The sequence below is a fragment of the Lactuca serriola genome, chromosome 3, assembly GCF_051521515.1.
Source record: "Lactuca serriola cultivar US96UC23 chromosome 3, Lser_US96UC23_V15, whole genome shotgun sequence".
Taxonomy (NCBI): domain Eukaryota; kingdom Viridiplantae; phylum Streptophyta; class Magnoliopsida; order Asterales; family Asteraceae; genus Lactuca; species Lactuca serriola.
In genome coordinates, this window is record NC_136410.1 from 83,762,403 (window position 1) to 83,782,429 (window position 20,027).

General features: G+C 37.8%; 1 protein-coding gene across 1 annotated transcript; it reads left to right on the forward strand.

The window, feature by feature from the left end:
- Positions 1-18,595: 18,595 nt before the first annotated feature.
- LOC145094558 (protein DETOXIFICATION 45, chloroplastic-like) lies at positions 18,596-19,628 on the forward strand. Its single transcript, XM_079032708.1, has 4 exons — positions 18,596-18,815; positions 19,018-19,089; positions 19,181-19,297; positions 19,464-19,628. Exons 1-4 carry the CDS (start codon positions 18,753-18,755, stop codon positions 19,626-19,628), a joined length of 417 nt encoding a protein of 138 aa, XP_078888834.1. The 5' UTR covers positions 18,596-18,752.
- The last annotated feature ends 399 nt before the right edge of the window (positions 19,629-20,027 follow it).

A 20,027-nucleotide genomic window follows, 5' to 3' on the forward strand; every position in this document is an offset into this window, starting at 1 on the left:
TGGCACCCTCTTAAGGTTATAAGACCATTTTACCCCTCTCTTGGCCCAAAGGCCACATCACTGAGCAAACCCTAATAGTCAACAAAAGTCAACGGTCAACTTTGACCGGACTCGGTGAGTGCACTAGGGCGACTCGGCAAGTCTATACGTGTCCACTGACTCCCTTGGATCCTCTCTTGACACGTCGAGTATTTCTCTGACTCGACGAGTTTCTCCTGGCATAAATAGCGGGGCCACCACGACTCAACTCGCCGAGTCTCAAGAACAACTCGACGAGTTCTGGCTTGATTCAGTCCCCCCTGACTCACTGAGTCGACGCCTCAACTCGACAAGACCACTCACTGAGTGGTTATGGGCAAACTTCATGCTACTCGTCGAGTATGTTCTTCAGACTCGGCGAGTCCATGCCATGCATAACTCAAACTCACTTTTGAGGTCAAATCTGTTCCATACAATCATAGATTTGCCCTCCCTAGGCATGATAATCACGTAAAGTCCAAACCTTGGTGCTCAAACAACAACTATTTGCTCCTAGATGATGTTTTAGCCCCATATCTCATAACTCTAGGTCAAAAATCCCATGAATCCTCACAGGAGGCAAGGGATGTGGACATCCTTCGATTTTGGAGCTTAAAGCATCATCTTGGAGGTATACACGTGGACCCGTCCAAAATCAAGGCGATAGAGAATTGGTCGGCACCGAAGACACCCACAGAAATCCGTCAATTCTTAGGTCTCGCCGGCTATTAACATAAATTCATCCCGAATTTATGCAGATCCGGCAAACCCCTAACCACTCTGACACAGAAAGGTGTACCCTTTTGTTGGAGTGAAAAGCAAGACACTGCCTTCGAAAACATTGAAGCAAGCCTTGTGCAACGCACCTATCCTATCCCTGCCCGAAGGGCCGGAGGATTTTGTTGTCTATTGCGATGCGTCCAATCAGGGTTTAGGCTGTGTGCTTATGCAGAGAGGAAAAATTATCGCTTATGCCTTGAGACAGCTGAAGGCACACGAAGTTAACTATACAACTCACGACCTGGAGTTAGGAGCAATGGTCTTCGCATTGAAGATTTGGAGACATTATCTCTATGGAACCAAGTGCACGATCTTCACTGACCATAAGAGTCTGCAACATATCTTCGAACAGAAAGACTTAAACATGATACAACGGCGATGGGTAGAACTGCTCAGTGATTATGAGTGCGAAAATCCGCTACCATCTCGGAAAGGCCAATGTGGTAGGAGATACCCTTAGCCGAAAGGAGAGTTCAAGCCGCAAGGTGAATACACTGACAATGACCATCCATTCTGTCACACCCCGAAACCGAAGGCGGAAACGTCTCGGGGCGGAGGTGACTTCATGTGAATCATAACCAATGTACATAGTAAGCGAAGTAAAACACAAAACATTACATTACATATATTTCATTAAATCAGTTGAAAAGTAAAGTAGTACAAGTTTCATAGATACATAGTTTAAACAAAAGAGAGACGAATCTTCTACGCATTCCGTCTTCACCAAAAGAGATCATCGGGTACCTGTCTAAAGCGGACCTGAGAATACAAGCGGTTTGAAAATCAGCATAAAGCTGGTGAGTTCATAAGCGGTTTGTTTTATGAAAAGAACGAGTTCCTTTAGTTTCCTGAAAAAGTGGTTAACCAAGAAAATCCCATATTTTCTTAAGAGTTAGATACCAAATCCAAACTGTAATGTAAAAGATGTACAGTAAAAAAAAATGATTGTTCAAATGATTATGTAAAGTATAGTTATTTATCTTATTACACTTTTCTGGTTACAAACTACTGTTACTCAGGAAAATCCTATATTTTCCTATGTGTGAAAGTGTGAACTATTACTGATTCCGTGTGAGCTAACTGTTACTGATTCCGATTATGTTCATTATTATGCATAGGAAAACCCCATGTTTTCCTAAATGTGTGTGTGTGCTATTACCAATTCTGAGTGTGCTAACTGTTACCAATTCTGATTATGTTCATTGTTATCCATAGGAAAACCCCATGTTTTCCTGAATGTGTGTGTGTGTGCCTGACACCCTTGAACGTACATTAGCTTTACTACGTACATAAAGCTAGAAAATGAATCTAAAGCGTTAATAATCTAGATTGCGAGTCCTTAACCATACTCAGACTAGATATGATGCGAGTCGTGGTCAGTATCCTTTTTATGACTTTCGTCACCCTTGAACCTTTCGGTTCGGCTGTAGCTAGCAGCCAGGTGCAGGATTGTCAGTCCTGTATAGATCTATACACTCAAGTCACGTTCTCCCTCCCGAAGATTCTGGTTACAGGGTTAGTCCTCCACTCTCTCGTGCCAAGGAAGTGTTACAGAGGACGTGTCTCCAATCTTTAAGATTATTCCTTACTTCTCGAGCCTAAGGAAGTAGTATCTATGACTAACTAGGTTCTAACGTACCTGTCCTTTACACTCGGGCCTAGGTGTTATTATTAAGGACATTACAAATGTTCTATGTTTTCTAATGATGACTATCCATTTACACTCGAGTCGAGGTGCATTATTAAAGACATTACAATGTTCTATATTATCAAATGATTGTTGTCCTTTACACTCGAGCCTATGTGTATTATTAATGACATACCGAAGTTTTATGTGTTCTTTATGGTGTCTGACTTTTATACTCGTGCCTATGGTATTTTATTACAGACTTTACAATGTTTTATGTTTTCTATCAATATAAGCATGAACAATCAACTAAGAAGTATACAATATGACAGTATATAATAAGAATTGAAAATCGGTTTTAAACAAACAACCCTGCAAGTTAAAATAGTTTACCAAAAGGGTTTTCAATCCTTAAAAATGTACAAGTATGAAACCATTTAACTAAAATCATAAGTTTAAGTACAAGATATTCTTGTACTCTTGCTTGTATTCCCCCCCCCCCACCTGAAAACATTGAAAAACCATTGAAAAAAAAGTAGGGGTATGAACTTACCGGACGCGGAAATGTGTCGGATGGGATGCTAAACGTCGAACCGAGGCTTGAATACGAGCGAGGTTCCTATGTAATATTAAATAATACACAATATATATATATAATTAGATTAAAATAACTAATTAGATACACTTGAACATTCTAAGACGCGAAAACACTCCAAAATGAGCGTTTGAAATGACCCGGGTGGCATTTCAGGACATGAGTAACTAGGATTTAGAGTTTACTCATCAAGGGTAAACCTTAAGGGAGTGTTTATGGCCTAAACACCACATCCCCATGAGTTTACGGCCGTAAACTCATGGTGGGGTGTTTTATGTGCTAAATGGCCTTAAATCAAATGAAGGGTGTTGCTAGGTTTGGTTCTAAGGCATTATCAAGGAATTATTTCAACCATTTGGACTAATTGATGAGTTTACGGTAGTAAACTAAGAGTTTACAGCCGTAAACTCTCACCCACATCATTCATAATTGTTTTGAAGGTCCTTGATTTATCCTAAGTGATTCTACTAATTTTTACAAGCCAATGGGTGAGTTAAAGGCATCAAATGACCCATTTTTAGGAGTTTACGGCCCTGGAGCATACGCTCTGGCCGTAAACCCTCAGTTAGAGTGTTATGATATGTTTAAGGCCCCTAAATGATTTTTGGTTGGTTCCATAATTTATTCCAAAGCCTAAGGGGTGTGTAAGTTGCATTTTAACACCCAAAAGAGGAGTTTACCACCCATTTATATGAGTTTACGGCCCAAGCATGTTCTTGGGCAGTAAACTCATGTTTACTCCTCAAAAATGACATTCAAGGTGTTTTAAGTCCATTCCAATAATTCCTTTAGTCATATCTAAGCTCTTATGGTGATTTGGAAGGGTTTTATGGCTCAAAAACCCTAATTACATGTGTTCACGGCCTAAGGCTGATCCAGGGCCGTAAACACATGTTTATGGTCTTATCCCATGATTTAAACACGAAAATGAAGCCTAAAGATGATATACTAGCAGCTAGGATGCTTACCTTGGTGTTTTAAGGCTTGAAATGGTTGATTTTGGCTTAACAAGATGGATTTGAGGAGAGAGGTTAGAGAGAGAGAGTGAAAAAGCTTCAAATGAGTCTTAATTCACTTTAAATATGGTTTGAATTGGATACACGGTGGAATTCTACCCGATACCAACGTTAACCGATGCTTTGGGTTGCACCCGATTAAGTTGTCGTTACCCGATATGGTCGAAACTATAATTTTTCAAATTACTAGTTCGGAACGTTTTCGTATGTTTCCAACATGTTTGGATACTTACCAAGGCAAAATAAAGGTTTTGAATTAATTGACCTAGTTCAGGACGAAATCGGAACAATTCGCTTAAGACGAGTTTTGACGGAATGGTTACGGCGAGGAAGCAAAGTTTCGGGTTGTTACACATTCCCACTTATCCGCACAGATCCGAGAACGACTGAAAGTTTCACGAGACATACAAAGGAGTTACGCCGATAAACGACAGAAACCTCTGGAATTCCAGGTTGGAGATCGTGTCCTGTTGAAGGTCTCACCCTCGAAAGGCATGATACGCTTTGGAAAGCACGGAAAACTTAACTCGAGGTACATAGGAACTTTCGAGATCCTCGCTAGGATCGTTCCCGTAGACTACAAACTCCGACTACCTCAAGAACTTAGCAACATCCATCCTGTCTTCCACGTCTTTAATCTTAAAAAGTGTCTATCCGATGAAACGCTCGTGATCCCTCTTGATGAGATTGAGATCAACGAAAGTCTGAACTTCGTAGAAGAACCAATCGTAATCATGGATCGAGAGATCAAACGTACGAAACAAAGTCGTATCCCGATAGTGAAGGTTCGTTGGAATGCCAAGCGGGAACCCAAATTCATTTGGGAGTGCGAAGACTTGATCAAACAGAAATATCCACATCTCTTTCCAAATCCATGATTTGTATCTTAATTCTAAATTTCGGGACGAAATTCCCTCTAACAGGGGGATAATGTGACAATCCGAAAATTATTCTGTCACTGTAACCCATTTCTGCCAATAGAACCTGTTTGTATTCAAATTTTTCCGTTAATATTTTGAATTAGGGCAATTGAACTAAGACATTTATTGTGACTTCATGAGTGTCCAAACGCATTAGAAACACGTGAAAACACCCCCAAAATTTATTTGGAAAATTTTTAGTTACGACCACGTCGGGTTACAAACACTTAATCGGGTACGACAATAAGCCTCGTTTAAAGTCAGTATCGGGTAGATTTCCACCGGGCCACAAACTCAAGCCTTATATAAAGTATGAGTGACTTCATTTGAACTTTTTTCTCACCTCCTCATAACTTTCTCTCTCTACTCTCTCTCTCTCTCTCTCTCTCTAAAACATGAGTTTTGATCCAAAAACGCCCATTTCAAGCTCCAAATTGGAACCCTGTGTGTATTCAAGCCCTGAACTGACACTTAGCATCCTAACCGGCACATTTCTCGTCTGGTGAGTTCATACCCCTACACTTTTTTCCGTGTTTTTCAATGTTTTCAGGGGGGAATACAAGCAAAAGTACAAGGAAATCTTGTACTCAAACTTATTATTTCATTTGAAATGTTTCATATTCCGTATGCTTTTAACACTGGAAACCGTATTGACCAACCGTTTAACTTCCAGAGTTACCTTTTAGACTAATTATGAAACCCATTATAAAATGTGATAATTTATTTTATATTTTATAATTTACGAAGGATTCATGCTAATCATAAAACGGGATTATTACTAACGTTATACGACTTTGGATGGTACCAGAGCTTCGAAAATACAGCAAATGTACTTCTTCGAGTGTCACCAGAGTTTCAAAAATACGTCTAAAATACGCCTTTGGATGTCACCAGAGCTTCGAAAATACAGCTAATGTACGTCTTTGAGTGTCACCAGAGCTTCGAAATTTCGTTTAATATCCTCCTCTGAGTAAAACCAGAGTTTCGAAAATACGTCTATTAATATACTCCTCTGAGCGAAAATAGAGTTTCGAAAATAAAATTCTTGTTAAGTATAATAGATATTCAGTATTCGTGTATCGATAACAAACACCAACTTTTAGGAAAATAAGGTTTTTTCCTGGGATAACTTAACTTCTCTTAACCAGGCTGTTTAACAAATGGATAACTAAACTTCTCTTATAAGAAAATATGGCATTTTCTTGGATAACAACTCTTTTAGAAAACCAAAGGAAACTTGTTCTTTTACCAGAAACAAACCGCTTATGAACTCACCAGCTTTATGCTGATATTTTCAAAACTGCTTGTATTTTCAGGTTCGAATTAGACAGGTAACCTGCTTTCTTTTGGAGAAGATGGAGTGTATAGAAGTCTTGTCTTTATTTTTGATATACTGATGTATATATAAAGCATGTATTCTTTTGCTTTCAAACAAAATGTATATATTCTTATGTAATGTAATGTTTTGTGTTTACTATGCTTACTATGTACATTGGTTGTGATACTTTACATGACGTCCTCCGCCCCGGAACGTTTCCGCCATCGGTTTCGGGGTGTGACACATAACAATAACAACTAAAAGGGTCGGCCTTGGTGTCGTAGTGTCACACCCCGAAAACCAAAGGCGGAAATGTTCCCGAGGTTGACTCCACGTTGAGTATCAAATCCAATGTACATAGTAATCACAGTAAACAAGCATTACATTACATATATATGAAAGTTTACATTTGGTTCAAAAGTAAATTGTACAAAAGTTATACATATATCATATGAACAAAACGAGACAAGTCTTCAGAGCACTCCGTCTTCACCCAAAAGATATTGCCGAGTACCTGTCTAACTTGGACCTGAGAATACAAGCAGTTTGAAAATTAGCATAAAGCTGGTGAGTTCATAAGCGGTTTTGTTTTGTGCAAATGTATCTGTTTCCTTTAGTTTTCCGAAAAGATTTGTTATCCAAGAAAATCCCATATTTTCTTATGTTAAATAGTTTCGTTACTTTCATTACAGTTCATTTACACATTTTAAGTTAACCCCAGGAAAATCCCATATTTTCCTAAATGCAAGATTGATTGAATAACACAGAGTATAGTTTAATATACAAAACTATAATTTAGACGAACTGTAGATAGAAAGTATTTTGAAAACCTTGGGACTAACATCCCGAACCAGTTATAAGATAGTTCGATAAAGACCATGGGATCACTATCCCGAAATTAGATATAACATAGATTGATAAAATCATGAGATTATCATCCCGTATAAGAGTTAGTTTCAAAACCATGGGATTACTATCCCGAACAAGATATAGACACAAGATCATGGGATTATCATCCCGAACGAGATATAGAGATAAAACCATAGGATTATCATCCCGTACAAGATATAGATTTAAAACCATGGGATTACCATCCCGAAAGAGATATAGATACAAGACCATGGGATTATTATCCCGAACGAGATATAGATACAAGACCATGGGATTATTATCCCGAACGAGATATAGATACAAGACCATGGGATTATCATCCCGAACAAGATATAGATTCTAAACAAAATCATAGCTGTGAATAAGTTTATATTAATACGTATTGTGAGTCGGGTAACCATACTGATACGACAACGAGACCTCCTTGACGTTAGTCAGACGTCGGACGATATACAGAATTTGTCACCCCAGGCGTGTCGGCCTAACTGTAGCTAGCAGTTAAGGTGTGGGATTGTCAGTCCCGAATAGATCTATTCACAAACTCCTCGCTCTCCCTCCAGGAGACTTTGGTTACACTTCCGGGGAGGATTTACTAATCATCCATAAAGGGTAGCGACTATCTCACAAGCTAGTGTTAAACTATTCACAAAATTCCAATACGATACCAAACATACAAAGATTTCAAGACATGATACCGTGAGAAATAGATACATACAATGAAACTATCTGGCAAAACATTCAAATGATACGGAGATAAACTGAATCAGACATAGTTTATCTAATAAATTAAAACAGATATCAGTACATGATATAAAGAGAAACATAGAACCCTAAATTATTCCCATAATAATTTGATTAGTTTGATTATTTTCTTAACTAAAATCCATTTAGTTGTAATCGATAAATCATTCCTTATGCTCAACATATTACATAAGGAGTAAAAAAAGTTTATAAATTTTCCAGATAATATTTGAAACATATTAATATTATAATTCGAAAACAGTTATAGTTTTGCTTGTATTCCCCCCACCCTGAAAACATTGAAAAACACGGAAAAAGGCGTAGGGGTATGAACTCACCGGACGAGAAATGTGACGATTTGGATGCTAAGAGTTGATCCGGGGCTTGTAAATACACGAGGTTCCTAGTTGTAATGTAAATATACACATTTGTATCTAATTAGGACTTAGTTTATTTATATGTTAGGGACACTTGCTTCAAGTCGCGAAAACACTCCGATACAAGTGTTTGGAGGGACCCGGGTGGCGTTTAAGGACACATATAGTTAGGATAATGAATTGGGACATCAAAGGAACACTCCATAAGGAGTTTACGGCCACAAGAACCTCTACCCATGAGTTTACGGCCGTAAACTCATGGTGGGGGTGAGTTAAGGGCAAAAATGGCTTCAAACCTTTAGGGGATAATTTCTAGACTTGGTTTAAGGACTTGAAATGATTTCAAAACATCAAATAGACCCTCTTATGGGAGTTTACGGCCTAGCATGGCTTCATGGCCGTAAACTCCTATTTTCTCATGAAAATTGTGTTAAATGGAGCTAGAACAAATCACATATGATTAATAGAATTATTCCAAGGCCTAACATGAGTTTGTAAGGGACATTTGAGGGGTTTATGGAGTTTACGGCCTATGAGACCCCCCTCATGGCCGTAAACTCTCCTATAGGGTGATACAAGGTGTTTTAAGGCTAAAAACTTGCATGGAATGGCTTCTAAAATTCATCTAAGGGCTTTAGGGGTGTTTAGGTTGCATTCTAACACCATGAATCAAGGAATTTACGGCCCAAGCACAAGCCTTGGCGGTAAACTTTTAAAAACCTCTCAAATAATGTTTTTAAGGTCCTTAAACTATTTTTGGTTGGTCCTATGATTTATTCCAAGGCTTTTGGTGGTGTTGGATGGCTTTCTAACACCTTAGAATTGAATTTATGCCATGTATTAAGGAGTTTACGGCCCAAGCACATGCCTTGGCCATAAACTCACATAAGTCCCCCAAAAATCATGTTTCAAGTGTCCAAATGCTAAAACAAATATTCTATAAATCATATCTAAGCCATACTAGTGATTTGGAAGGGTTTAAGGTCAAGATAACCCCTTAAATATGAGTTTACGGCCCAAGCTTGTGCCTTGGATGTAAACTCCTTCAAATCCAATGAAATCCATGTTTTAAATGTTCTAAGTCCATATCTTGAAGTCCTTTAGCCATATCTAAAGTCCAAATGAGTTTAGGAAGGAGTTTAAGGGCTTAAAACTCTTCAAAATGGTGATTACGGCCTAGGCAGCCTCCTGGGCCGTAAAATCATATATTGTGTCCCATTTCATGATTAAATGTCGAATTTGGAAGCCAAATATGCTATAGATTAAGGCTAGGAACGTACCTTAGGGATTTGAGGCCTTAAAATTGAGTTTTGGACCCTTAAACTTTGGATTTAGGAGACAGGTTAGAGAGAGAGAGTAGAGAGAGAAGGAAAAAGCGTCAAATGAAAGGCTAAACACGTTTATATAGTTCCTAAGACTTGGACACGGTGGAATTCTACCCGATACCAGCCTTAAACAAAGCTTTAGGTCGCACCCGATTGAGTTTCCGTCACCCGACGAGGATATTTCTAAAACTTATGAAATAGATATTTTGGGCTAATTTCATGAGTTCCTAACGGGTTTGGACACTCATTGGATGATAATAAACATATAACTTTAATTAACTAAACCCAAAAACGATATCGGGACGTTTCGATCTCCGACGAGTTATACAGGTAGAATGGGTTTTCGGCAATGAACAACTTCGGGTTGTTACATTATCCCCCCGTTAGAGGGAATTTCATCCCGAAATTCAAAGAATAAGATACAAATCATGGATTGGAATGAGATACGAATGGATTTTTTGCCTTGGATCTTCACTTTCTCAAGCGAAATCTGGTCTCCGTTGGGCGTTCTAACGAATTCTCATTATCGGGACATGTCTTGGTTTCGTACTTTGACTCTCTCTCAATCTACGACATCAATCTGTTTTCTCATGGAAGTTCCAACCCTGGACGACTTCGGTTTCCTCAAAGGAATCACTAGGGTTTCATCGAGTAGGTGCTTCTAAGGATTCGAGACTTGATGGTCTAGATAGATGTTACCAAGCTCTAAGGGCATCCGAAACCTGAAGGTTAAAGAATCGATCTCTACGAAGATCTCGAAAGGTTTGATGTGAGACTAAACTAGACGTTCGAAAGAAACTCCCAGGAATCCTTCGGGATAGACATTTAGAGGGAAGAGCTGCTAACTTCCCGTTTCTCAATAATCACAGAAACGAGGGATGCGTGGTAATTCACATTGGGAAAACTTTTGAGTTCTAAGGCATAGAATGATACGAAAGTTTGATGCCGAAGATCACGAGAACAGGGTCGAGGAAAAATCTAGACGAGCGACCCTTTCGAAAGTAAAGATAACAATTTGAATGAGACTCGGTCATTTCTTGTTAAACATAGCATCAAAGTATTTTCATGGAAAGTTTCTCCCTTTTTAAATCGAGTGGAACAGAATAGTCCTCCGGACTGAGGATTCAATCTATAGGTACGAAGTTAGTGTTCTCTATCTCACTAGTTAGTCGTCTCGACGGTACACATTTCGATTACATACGAAGGATTGAGTTTAGAAGTTGTTCGAATAGATAGATAACATGTTTCCCTTTTTGTACCAAAATCGAAAAGAGTTGCAAGTATAAGAATTATCAAAGAGAAGTATACCTGCGGCGGCAGAGGGATCAGTGGTTGTAGCTGTCTTGGGGCAATTCCTTTTGAAGTGCCCAGCTTCACCACAATTGTAACAGGCCGGGCTAATTCCCGCTCCGGATGATTGGTTCGTTGGCTTGGCTGGTTTTCTGCAGGTTCGAGCAAGATGGCCCTTATTGCCACAGTTGTCGCAGATCCTTTCGCGACATGGACCAGGAATGCGGTGGTGGTAGTTACACTTACTACACCAAGGAAGGGTACCAGTGTATCCACTGACGGGAGTTTGGGCTGTGGAACTGACAACTGAAACAGCAACAGGGGCAGTAGCAGCATGGACTGCTACCATTTGCGGTTTCTTAGAAGACCCTTGCGTACTCTGGGCCTTCCGCTTGTTCCAGAATTTCTTTTTGCTTTCGCCTCTACTGGCGACCGTCTCGGGGGTGGTAGCTTCCTCATCAGAGTTGTCTTCGTGGTCGATCAAGATTTTCGCAAGACATTTAGCACTGTCATATGCTTCTGGCTTCGCAACCAATACATTCCCCTTTGTTGGCTGGGTCAACCCCCAGATGAACCTCTCTATCTTTTTACTTTCCGGGGTAACCATTCCCGGAAAAAGTAACGCCAGATCGTCAAATCTTGAGGTATAAGCAGCTATGTCGGAACCCTTCATCTTAAGGTTCCAAAGTTCGTGTTCTAGCTTCTGGAGTTCGCCCCGAGGTCAATATTCTGCGAGAAGAAGCTCCTTCATAGCTTCCCAACCCATAGCATTGGATGCAGGTAAAGTTAAGGATTTGACTCGGCCATTCCACCAAGTCAGGGCTTTGTCTAGGAAGGTACAGGCGGCAAACTTGACTCTATCGGACTCCGAACAGCCACATATTTCAAAGATTGATTCGATTCTCTCAAACCATCGGGTTAAAGCAATGACACCCCCTGTGTCATCGAAGAATGTCGGTTTTACGTTCATGAAGTCTTTATAGGAACCCCCTTTTTGGTGTCCCTGGCTATCATCTGGGTTTTGGGTTTCACCTCCCGAACCCCTAGAGTTCAGTTGAGGTAAGAGAGCTGATATGGTAGCGGAAATGGTTGCCTGAAGTGTTTCCAAATCGATTTGAATAGGAGGTGGTGGCGGAGGATTGATGTTGTTCGTTGAGCTGGGTCTCTTTCTTGGAGGCATCTTGATCTAAAAAGATCAGGAAAGAGAGGATCATAAGTCCTCTGAATTGAATCAAGAGATATGGGACAGGAGATATCTCATCAAGGCAAATATAGCATCATACTAAGCGATAAAGCATAAAGGAGTTATCAAGATAGAACATTTTATCGCTACAGAAATAATCAAGGAATAACGCGTATACGAGGATTTTTGCAAAGGATCGGCTCGAGAAATACTCCCATAGTATTTCATGGTTCGCTGCAGCGACGATTCGTTGTTTGGGATATTGGGTAAGTTTTAGGTATTCCGCATACCACAGTCACTCCCAAGCACATGTTGGCCGTGTCTCGAATGAATATAGTTGGGCAGGCTATATTGACCCTAGACACGACTACATAACTGCTCAGGTTTAACCGCAGCGTACAACACCCATTTACTTATGTTTTGTTCTACTTATAGTTACGGATTTCGATGGCTCGGCATACTTAAATACTTTTGAAAATACTTATATTTTGTAGGATACTTTTAGTTCAGAGCACTTAGGCCCTTTAATGTTTATAGTCTTATACCATGTAAAGTTTGGTATACTCTGTTCACTATAAACAATGGCTCTGATACCAATTTGTCACACCCCGAAAACCAAAGGCGGAAACGTTCCCGAGGTTGACTCCACGTTGAGTATCAAATCCAATGTACATTGTAATCACAGTAAACAACCATTACATTACATATATATGAAAGTTTACATTTGGTTCAAAAGTAAATTGTACAAAAGTTATACATATATCATATGAACAAAACGAGACGAGTCTTCGGAGCACTCCGTCTTCACCAAAAGATATTGTCGGGTGCCTGTCTAACTTGGACCTGAGAATACAAGCAGTTTGAAAATCAGCATAAAGCTGGTGAGTTCATAAGCAATTTTGTTTTGTGCAAATGTATCTGTTTCCTTTAGTTTTCCGAAAAGATTTGTTATCCAAGAAAATCCCATATTTTCTTATGTTAAATAGTTTCGTTACTTTCATTACAGTTCATTTACACATTTTAAGTTAACCCCAGGAAAATCCCATATTTTCCTAAATGCAAGATTGATTGAATAACACAGAGTATAGTTTAATATACAAAACTATAATTTAGACGAACTGTAGATAGAAAGTCTTTTGAAAACCTTGGGACTAACATCCCGAACCAGTTATAAGATAGTTCGATAAAGACCATGGGATCACTATCCCGAAATTAGATATAAGATAGATTGATAAAATCATGAGATTATCATCCCGTATAAGAGTTATTTTCAAAACCATGGGATTACTATCCCGAACAAGATATAGACACAAGATCATGGGATTATCATCCCGAACGAGATATAGAGATAAAACCATAGGATTATCATCCCGTACAAGATATAGATTTAAAACCATGGGATTACCATCCCGAAAGAGATATAGATACAAGACCATGGGATTATTATCCCGAACGAGATATAGATACAAGACCATGGGATTATTATCCCGAACGAGATATAGATACAAGACCATGGGATTATCATCCCGAACAAGGTATAGATTCTAAACAAAATCATAGCTGTGAATAAGTTTATATTAATACGTATTGTGAGTAGGGTAACCATACTGATACGACAACGAGACCTCCTTGACGTTAGTCAGACGTCGGACAATATACATAATTTGTCACCCTAGGCGTGCCCGCCTAACTGTAGCTAGCAGTTAAGGTGTGGGATTGTCAGTCCCGAATAGATCTATTCACAAACTCCTCGCTCTCCCTCCAGGAGACTTTGGTTACACTTCCGGGGAGGATTTACTAATCATCCATAAAGGGTAGCGACTATCTCATAAGCTAGTATTAAACTATTCACAAAATTCCAATACGATACCAAACATACAAAGATTTCAAGACATGATACAGTGAGAAATAGATACATACAATGAAACTATCTGGCAAAACATTCAAATGATACGGAGATAAACTGAGTCAGACATAGTTTATCTAATAACTTAATACAGATATCAGTACATGATATAAAGAGAAACATAGAACCCCAAATTATTCCCATAATAATTTGATTAGTTTGATTATTTTCTTAACTAAAATCATAAGGAGTAAAAAAAGTTTATAAATTTGCCAGATAATATTTGAAACATATTAATATTATAATTCGAAAACAGTTATAGTTTTGCTTGTATTCCCCCCCCCCCCTAAAAACATTGAAAAACACGGAAAAAGGCGTAGGGGTATGAACTCACCAGACGAGAAATGTGACGATTTGGATGCTAAGAGTTGATCCGGGGCTTGTAAATACACGAGGTTCCTAATTATAATGTAAATATACACATTTGTATCTAATTAGGACTTAGTTTATTTATATGTTAGGGACACTTGCTTCAAGTCGCGAAAACACTCCGATACAAGTGTTTGGAGGGACCCGGGTGGCGTTTAAGGACACATATAGTTAGGATAATGAATTGGGACATCAAAGGAACACTCCATAAGGAGTTTACGGCCACAAGACCCTCTACCCATGAGTTTACGGCCGTAAACTCATGGTGGGGGTGAGTTAAGGGCAAAAATGGCTTCAAACCTTTAAGGGATAATTTCTAGACTTGGTTTAAGGACTTGAAATGATTTCAAAACATCAAATAGACCCTCTTATGGGAGTTTACGGCCTAGCATGGCTTCATGGCCGTAAACTCCTATTTTCTCATGAAAATTGTGTTAAATGGAGCTAGAACAAATCACATGTGATTAATAGAATTATTCCAAGGCCTAACATGAGTTTGTAAGGGACATTTGAGGGGTTTATGGAGTTTACGGCCTATGAGACCCCCCTCATGGCCGTAAACTCTCCTATACGGTGATACAAGGTGTTTTAAGGCTAAAAACTTGCATCGAATGGCTTCTAAAATTCATCTAAGGGCTTTAGGGGTGTTTAGTTGGCATTCTAACACCATGAATCAAGGAGTTTACGGCCCAAGCACAATCCTTGGCCGTAAACTCTTAAAAATCCCTCAAATAATGTTTTTAAGGTCCTTAAACTATTTTTGGTTGGTCCTATGATTTATTCCAAGGCTTTTGGTGGTGTTGGATGGCTTTCTAACAACTTAGAATTGAATTTATGCCATGTATTAAGGAGTTTACAGCCCAAGCACATGCCTTGGCAGTAAACTCACATAAGTCCTCCAAAAATCATGTTTCAAGTGTCCAAATGCTAAAACAAATATTCTATAAATCATATCTAAGCCATACTAGTGATTTGGAAGGGTTTAAGGTCAAGAAAACCCCTTAAATATGAGTTTACGGCCCAAGCTTGTGCCTTGGCCGTAAACTCCTTCAAATCCAATAAAATCCATGTTTTAAATGTTCTAAGTCCATATCACTACTAGAAAAAAGACCTTTTACGACGCGCAACACACGACGCTCTTTGATTTATGTTACACATTAGAGAGCGACATTAAAAAAGTGTAATCTCTTCAAAAATTTTAAGGATTTAGGTCGCGCATTACTGAGTGCCCTTAAATTAGTGTCTGATGTAAAAATATTAAAAAAACGGAGGGCACCTATAATAATAAGGGCGTCCTCTACAAATGCCGCTTTATAATTTTAATAAACACGCGTTTCTGGGACTCAGGGGGGAAACTAAATCCCCCAAAATTTTGAACACCCGCTTCCTCTTCCTCTCTACTCTCTACACCCGCCAAATCAACTTCATTCTCTCCCTTCTTTCTCTCTGCAAACCCCTTCTTCTCCGATCGACTTTCACTTCCTTCTATGTGCAAACCCTAATCAAACATAACACATTTGAAATAGTAATATCTTCTTTCATTTTCTCCCCTACTACTCTCTGTAAAACCTAGCAGCCGCCACCACTAGAAACATGGAAAATCCCCCAAATTTTTAAGTACCCCGCTCACTCCTCTCAATATCTCTTGCGCTTTCGTATTTATAGCCAGAGTTGGATAGCGAAAAGAAGAAAGAAGAAAGAAGAAAGAAGAAAGAAATGATGTGCGTATTCTTCCTCTTTTCTTCCTCTAGCTCGATCACAACCCTTCTTCTCCCTTCTTATTATTTCTTTTTTTATTTGCAGGTGAGGGTGTGAGGTGGCGTTCAAAGGTTGTCAAGGGGTTGTGAGGAGCTATAAGGCTCAAGTTTGAGGTTGAAGATTAGAAACCGAAGGTTGAAGATCAGATTTGGGATTAGATGAGTCGCTGGTACAACTGACGTCGTCGTGGTGTAGGTCAGATGAGTCGCCGGAGTCCAGGCCAAGTAACAGTGTCGCTGGAGTTTCGGGAAGCTAACGATGTCATCAATTCGAGTGCAGGTGATGTGCCGATTATTGATTTTGGATCAATTACTATCTGTTTGCCATTTTCTTTCTAGAAAATCAATGTAGTGTCTGCTTCTTAATCTTGTTCTCTATGAGTACCATTGTTATCGTCTCTGGTAAAAACATCTAACCATATGCCAGATTCGTTGATTCAGGTTCTCCTCTTCTCCTTTAAGTCCCTAAACTTCTTTTCAATCAACACAATTAAGTTTTTACTGCCCACTAAGTGTTTGATTATTTGCTTCACTGAGTATTGCAATATTTGATTATCAAATCAAGGCCCCTGTCTCATCTTGTGTAATCCATTTTTGATACTAGTATTGTTGTTGTATGTTAAAAGGCTACAAAAGTACCTGTTAAAGAGTATGAGTTTGATGAAAAGAAGATGGCAAATGTGCAGTCTCATCTGGTGCGTATCAATAAGGGCATTATTGTACTTTTTAAATTTATTATTATTTTTTAATTTTTAATAATTGGGTTATGCAGGAAAAATTGGTTGCCAATAACTATTACTTGAACAGGTCTCCAAAAGATGCGTACAGATAAATATATTATTCATGAAGTGAAGGCAAGAATAGTTGAATGGTATATGATTATGAATAGGGGCAAATGCGTAAAACAAATTATGATTCTTTTTATTATGGATGGTGCACAGGACAAGGGCAGGCTGGTCAAGACTGGAAGCTTTACACATTCATATCCATTTTGTTGAAGATCTGATACCCCTCTTATCTACAGAGCAGTTCCCATGATGAGCAGGTAATAAACAATAATAATATTAGTAATGACCTTCTTTCTTTTTAGCATACCCTTTTTAATATGTTTTAATTTTTATTCTGGATCCATAATACAGTTGCTTGAAGCAGCTTGGTGTCTTACAAACATAGCTGCTGGAAAACCTAAAGAAACAAGAGCTTAATTGCCTGCATTACCTTTACTCATTGCTCAAATTGGAGGTTAGTGTTAAGTACTTAGTTTTTAATATTTCTTGATTTTTTCATATCACTTCAATGGCGTAATTCTAATTTTGTAATTGTTATCCAAAAAAGAGTTCAGTGCCTGTTGCAGAGCAGTGTGCATAAGCATTAGGAAATGTTGCAGGAGAAGGTGAAGAACCGAGACAAATTCTGATTTCTCAAGGGGGATTACTTCCTCTTGCAAAAATGATGTTGCCAAATAAAGTTTCAGTTAACGGGTGAACCAAGTTTCTCTGAAATGGTTAGTTTTTGTAAATTTTTTATACAAAATCCAATTCTGTTCTTCAATACTATAAAGATCAACGGTAAATTGGTAATTTTTGCTTTTGTTTTCCAATTTTCAGGCGACAGCATTGTCAGGGCCTCCTTATATCTTTGTTTCTACTCCAGCTTGTGTCCAAAGATGTCTTTCATTAGGTGTTCTTCAAGCAAAATCCGTTCATGATTATCTTTCAATTATTATTCTTGATAAGGTATGGATTCTTTTCTTTCTGTAACATTTATAATACTCTTTATTAAAGTACTGATTCATGTTAGTAAATCAGGCAGATCTTCTTTTTACATATGGATATGAAAAGAATCTCAAAGATCTCAAAACTCACATTCCTAAAAGATGTCAATGCCTTCTCATGGCTGCTACCTCAAGGTTTGTTTGTGTCATTATCACTTCTTATAAGATGGTATTTCCATTTCTACCCCTGCAATTTCTTCATTCAATTAATTCTGATGAAATTTTTGCAGTGATGATGTTGAAAGCTTGAAGAAGCTTTATCTACACAATCCCTATATTCTTACTTTAGCAGAAGTTGGTGATGGAAAGGACGAAATTGTCCCCAAAAATGTTTAGCAATTTTGGGTAAGAGCTTAAGAGCTAAAATCTTGTATACTTATTTAACAAACTTATTTTAGGGCATTTCTTTAATACATTTTATAGTTTCTTGAATCTTTATTTATTTCTTTTACTTTTATATTTAGATACAATGTAGTTATCGAGATAAGCTTCTTTACATTCTTGCAATTTTGAAGTTGGATCTTGTTCAAAAGAAAGTCTTTATATTTACAAATACAATTGACACAAGTTTTAGACTAAAACTTTGAGCAAGTATTATTTTTCCCATTAAATTAATCTTTTTTTACCTATTATAGATTTTAATAAAACTTTTTATATATTTTTTGACAGTTTGGTATAAAATCTGCTGTGTTAAATGCTGAATTGCCTGTGAATTGACGTCTACATATTCTTGAGGTATTATTCCCTTTGACTTTTCTTGAAGTTTTTATAATTCTATATAATGTTTTTTAGGGTTTTGGTTCTTAAATGAATAAAGAAAACAAATTTCCTGGGCGGGAAAGAAGCAGACATACTTGCTGGTAAGATGAGTATGGTACAGTTGCAAGGGCGGGACCAGTTGCTGACAGCACAAAATGAAATGCTCAAGGTACTCTACTCTACTGCTTCATCATATATGTCTGCAAGTTTGGTTGGCAGTTTCCCTTATTACATATGCGTTGGCTGCATCTGGTCAGGTATAAATTCACCAAATGTTGACTTTGACTTGACTTGACATATAGTTTAAGGAAAATGTTTGACTATTTGTCAGTTAGTTGACTTCTTAACCATTTTGTTTTGTTTTGTTTTAGGCGTTGATTGCTAGTTCGGTTTCAAAAGGGAATTATAGATCTGTGAAGGATATCACATACTTCGTGTTGACTGTAATGTTAATTAATAATTATTTTGTTTATATAATATATAAAGATGTTTTTATTTTATAAAAGTTAATTAATGTTTTATTATTTTCTTTAGATTGGTTTTGTGATGGGTGTTACTTTGGCTGCAATATTGGGAGTTTCATTTGGTTCCATAGTCACACTGTTCACTAAGGACATTGGAGTATTGGCGATTGCTAGAACCGGGGTTTTGGTAAACTCCCTATAATACCCTTGTTGTTAATATATATATATATATATATATATATATATATATATACATATATATATATATATACACACACATATATATATATATATATATATATATATATATATATATATATATATTTCTGATTGTTTTGATTTTGTGAAAAAAGTTTGTGAGTGCTAGTCAGCCTTTGAATGCTTTTGCTTTTATTGTTGATGGTTTGCATTATGGAGTTTCAGACTTCCCGTATGCTGCTTATTCCATGGTATGCTTTTTTTTAGACATGAATATAAAATTACATATTTGCCCTTGGATTAATATGTTTTCACTGTAGATGCTTGTTGGGATTTTATCGTCTGTAATTGCAACTTGTTATGAGATGGTATTACCACATTTTTCATACTAATACTAATTACTAAGGCAGATTTCATTTGAAGTGTCTCTTGGATTAATAATAGCACAATGTTTATCAGGCTAAAACCATTGCATTTTGCAATAGTTGATGAACTTGATTATGTCCTAATTGATGAGGGAAGAAACCCATTGCTGATAAGGGGTGAGGTATGTCTTCTTACTTTGAGTGCTGTACGGATAAATGATGTTTAAAAAATATTTGGGAAAGTAAACAAAAGGAACTAGTTACTTAACAACTTTGATATTTTGATATGCATCTCATTCTCAGGCTAGCAAGGATGCTGCACGTAACACAGTTGCTGCTAAAGTAGCTGAGCTT

What these genes read in the sequence shown, in the direction of transcription:
- LOC145094558 (XM_079032708.1), top strand. Translation starts at nt 18,753, where the DNA reads ATGAGTATGGTACAGTTGCAAGGGCGGGACCAGTTGCTGACAGCACAA. An exon ending in TCACATACTTCGTGTTGACT is followed by an intron (nt 19,090 to 19,180) that starts GTAATGTTAATT and finishes TATTTTCTTTAG; the next exon opens with ATTGGTTTTGTGATGGGTGT. An exon ending in TTGCTAGAACCGGGGTTTTG is followed by an intron (nt 19,298 to 19,463) that starts GTAAACTCCCTA and finishes TTGTGAAAAAAG; the next exon opens with TTTGTGAGTGCTAGTCAGCC.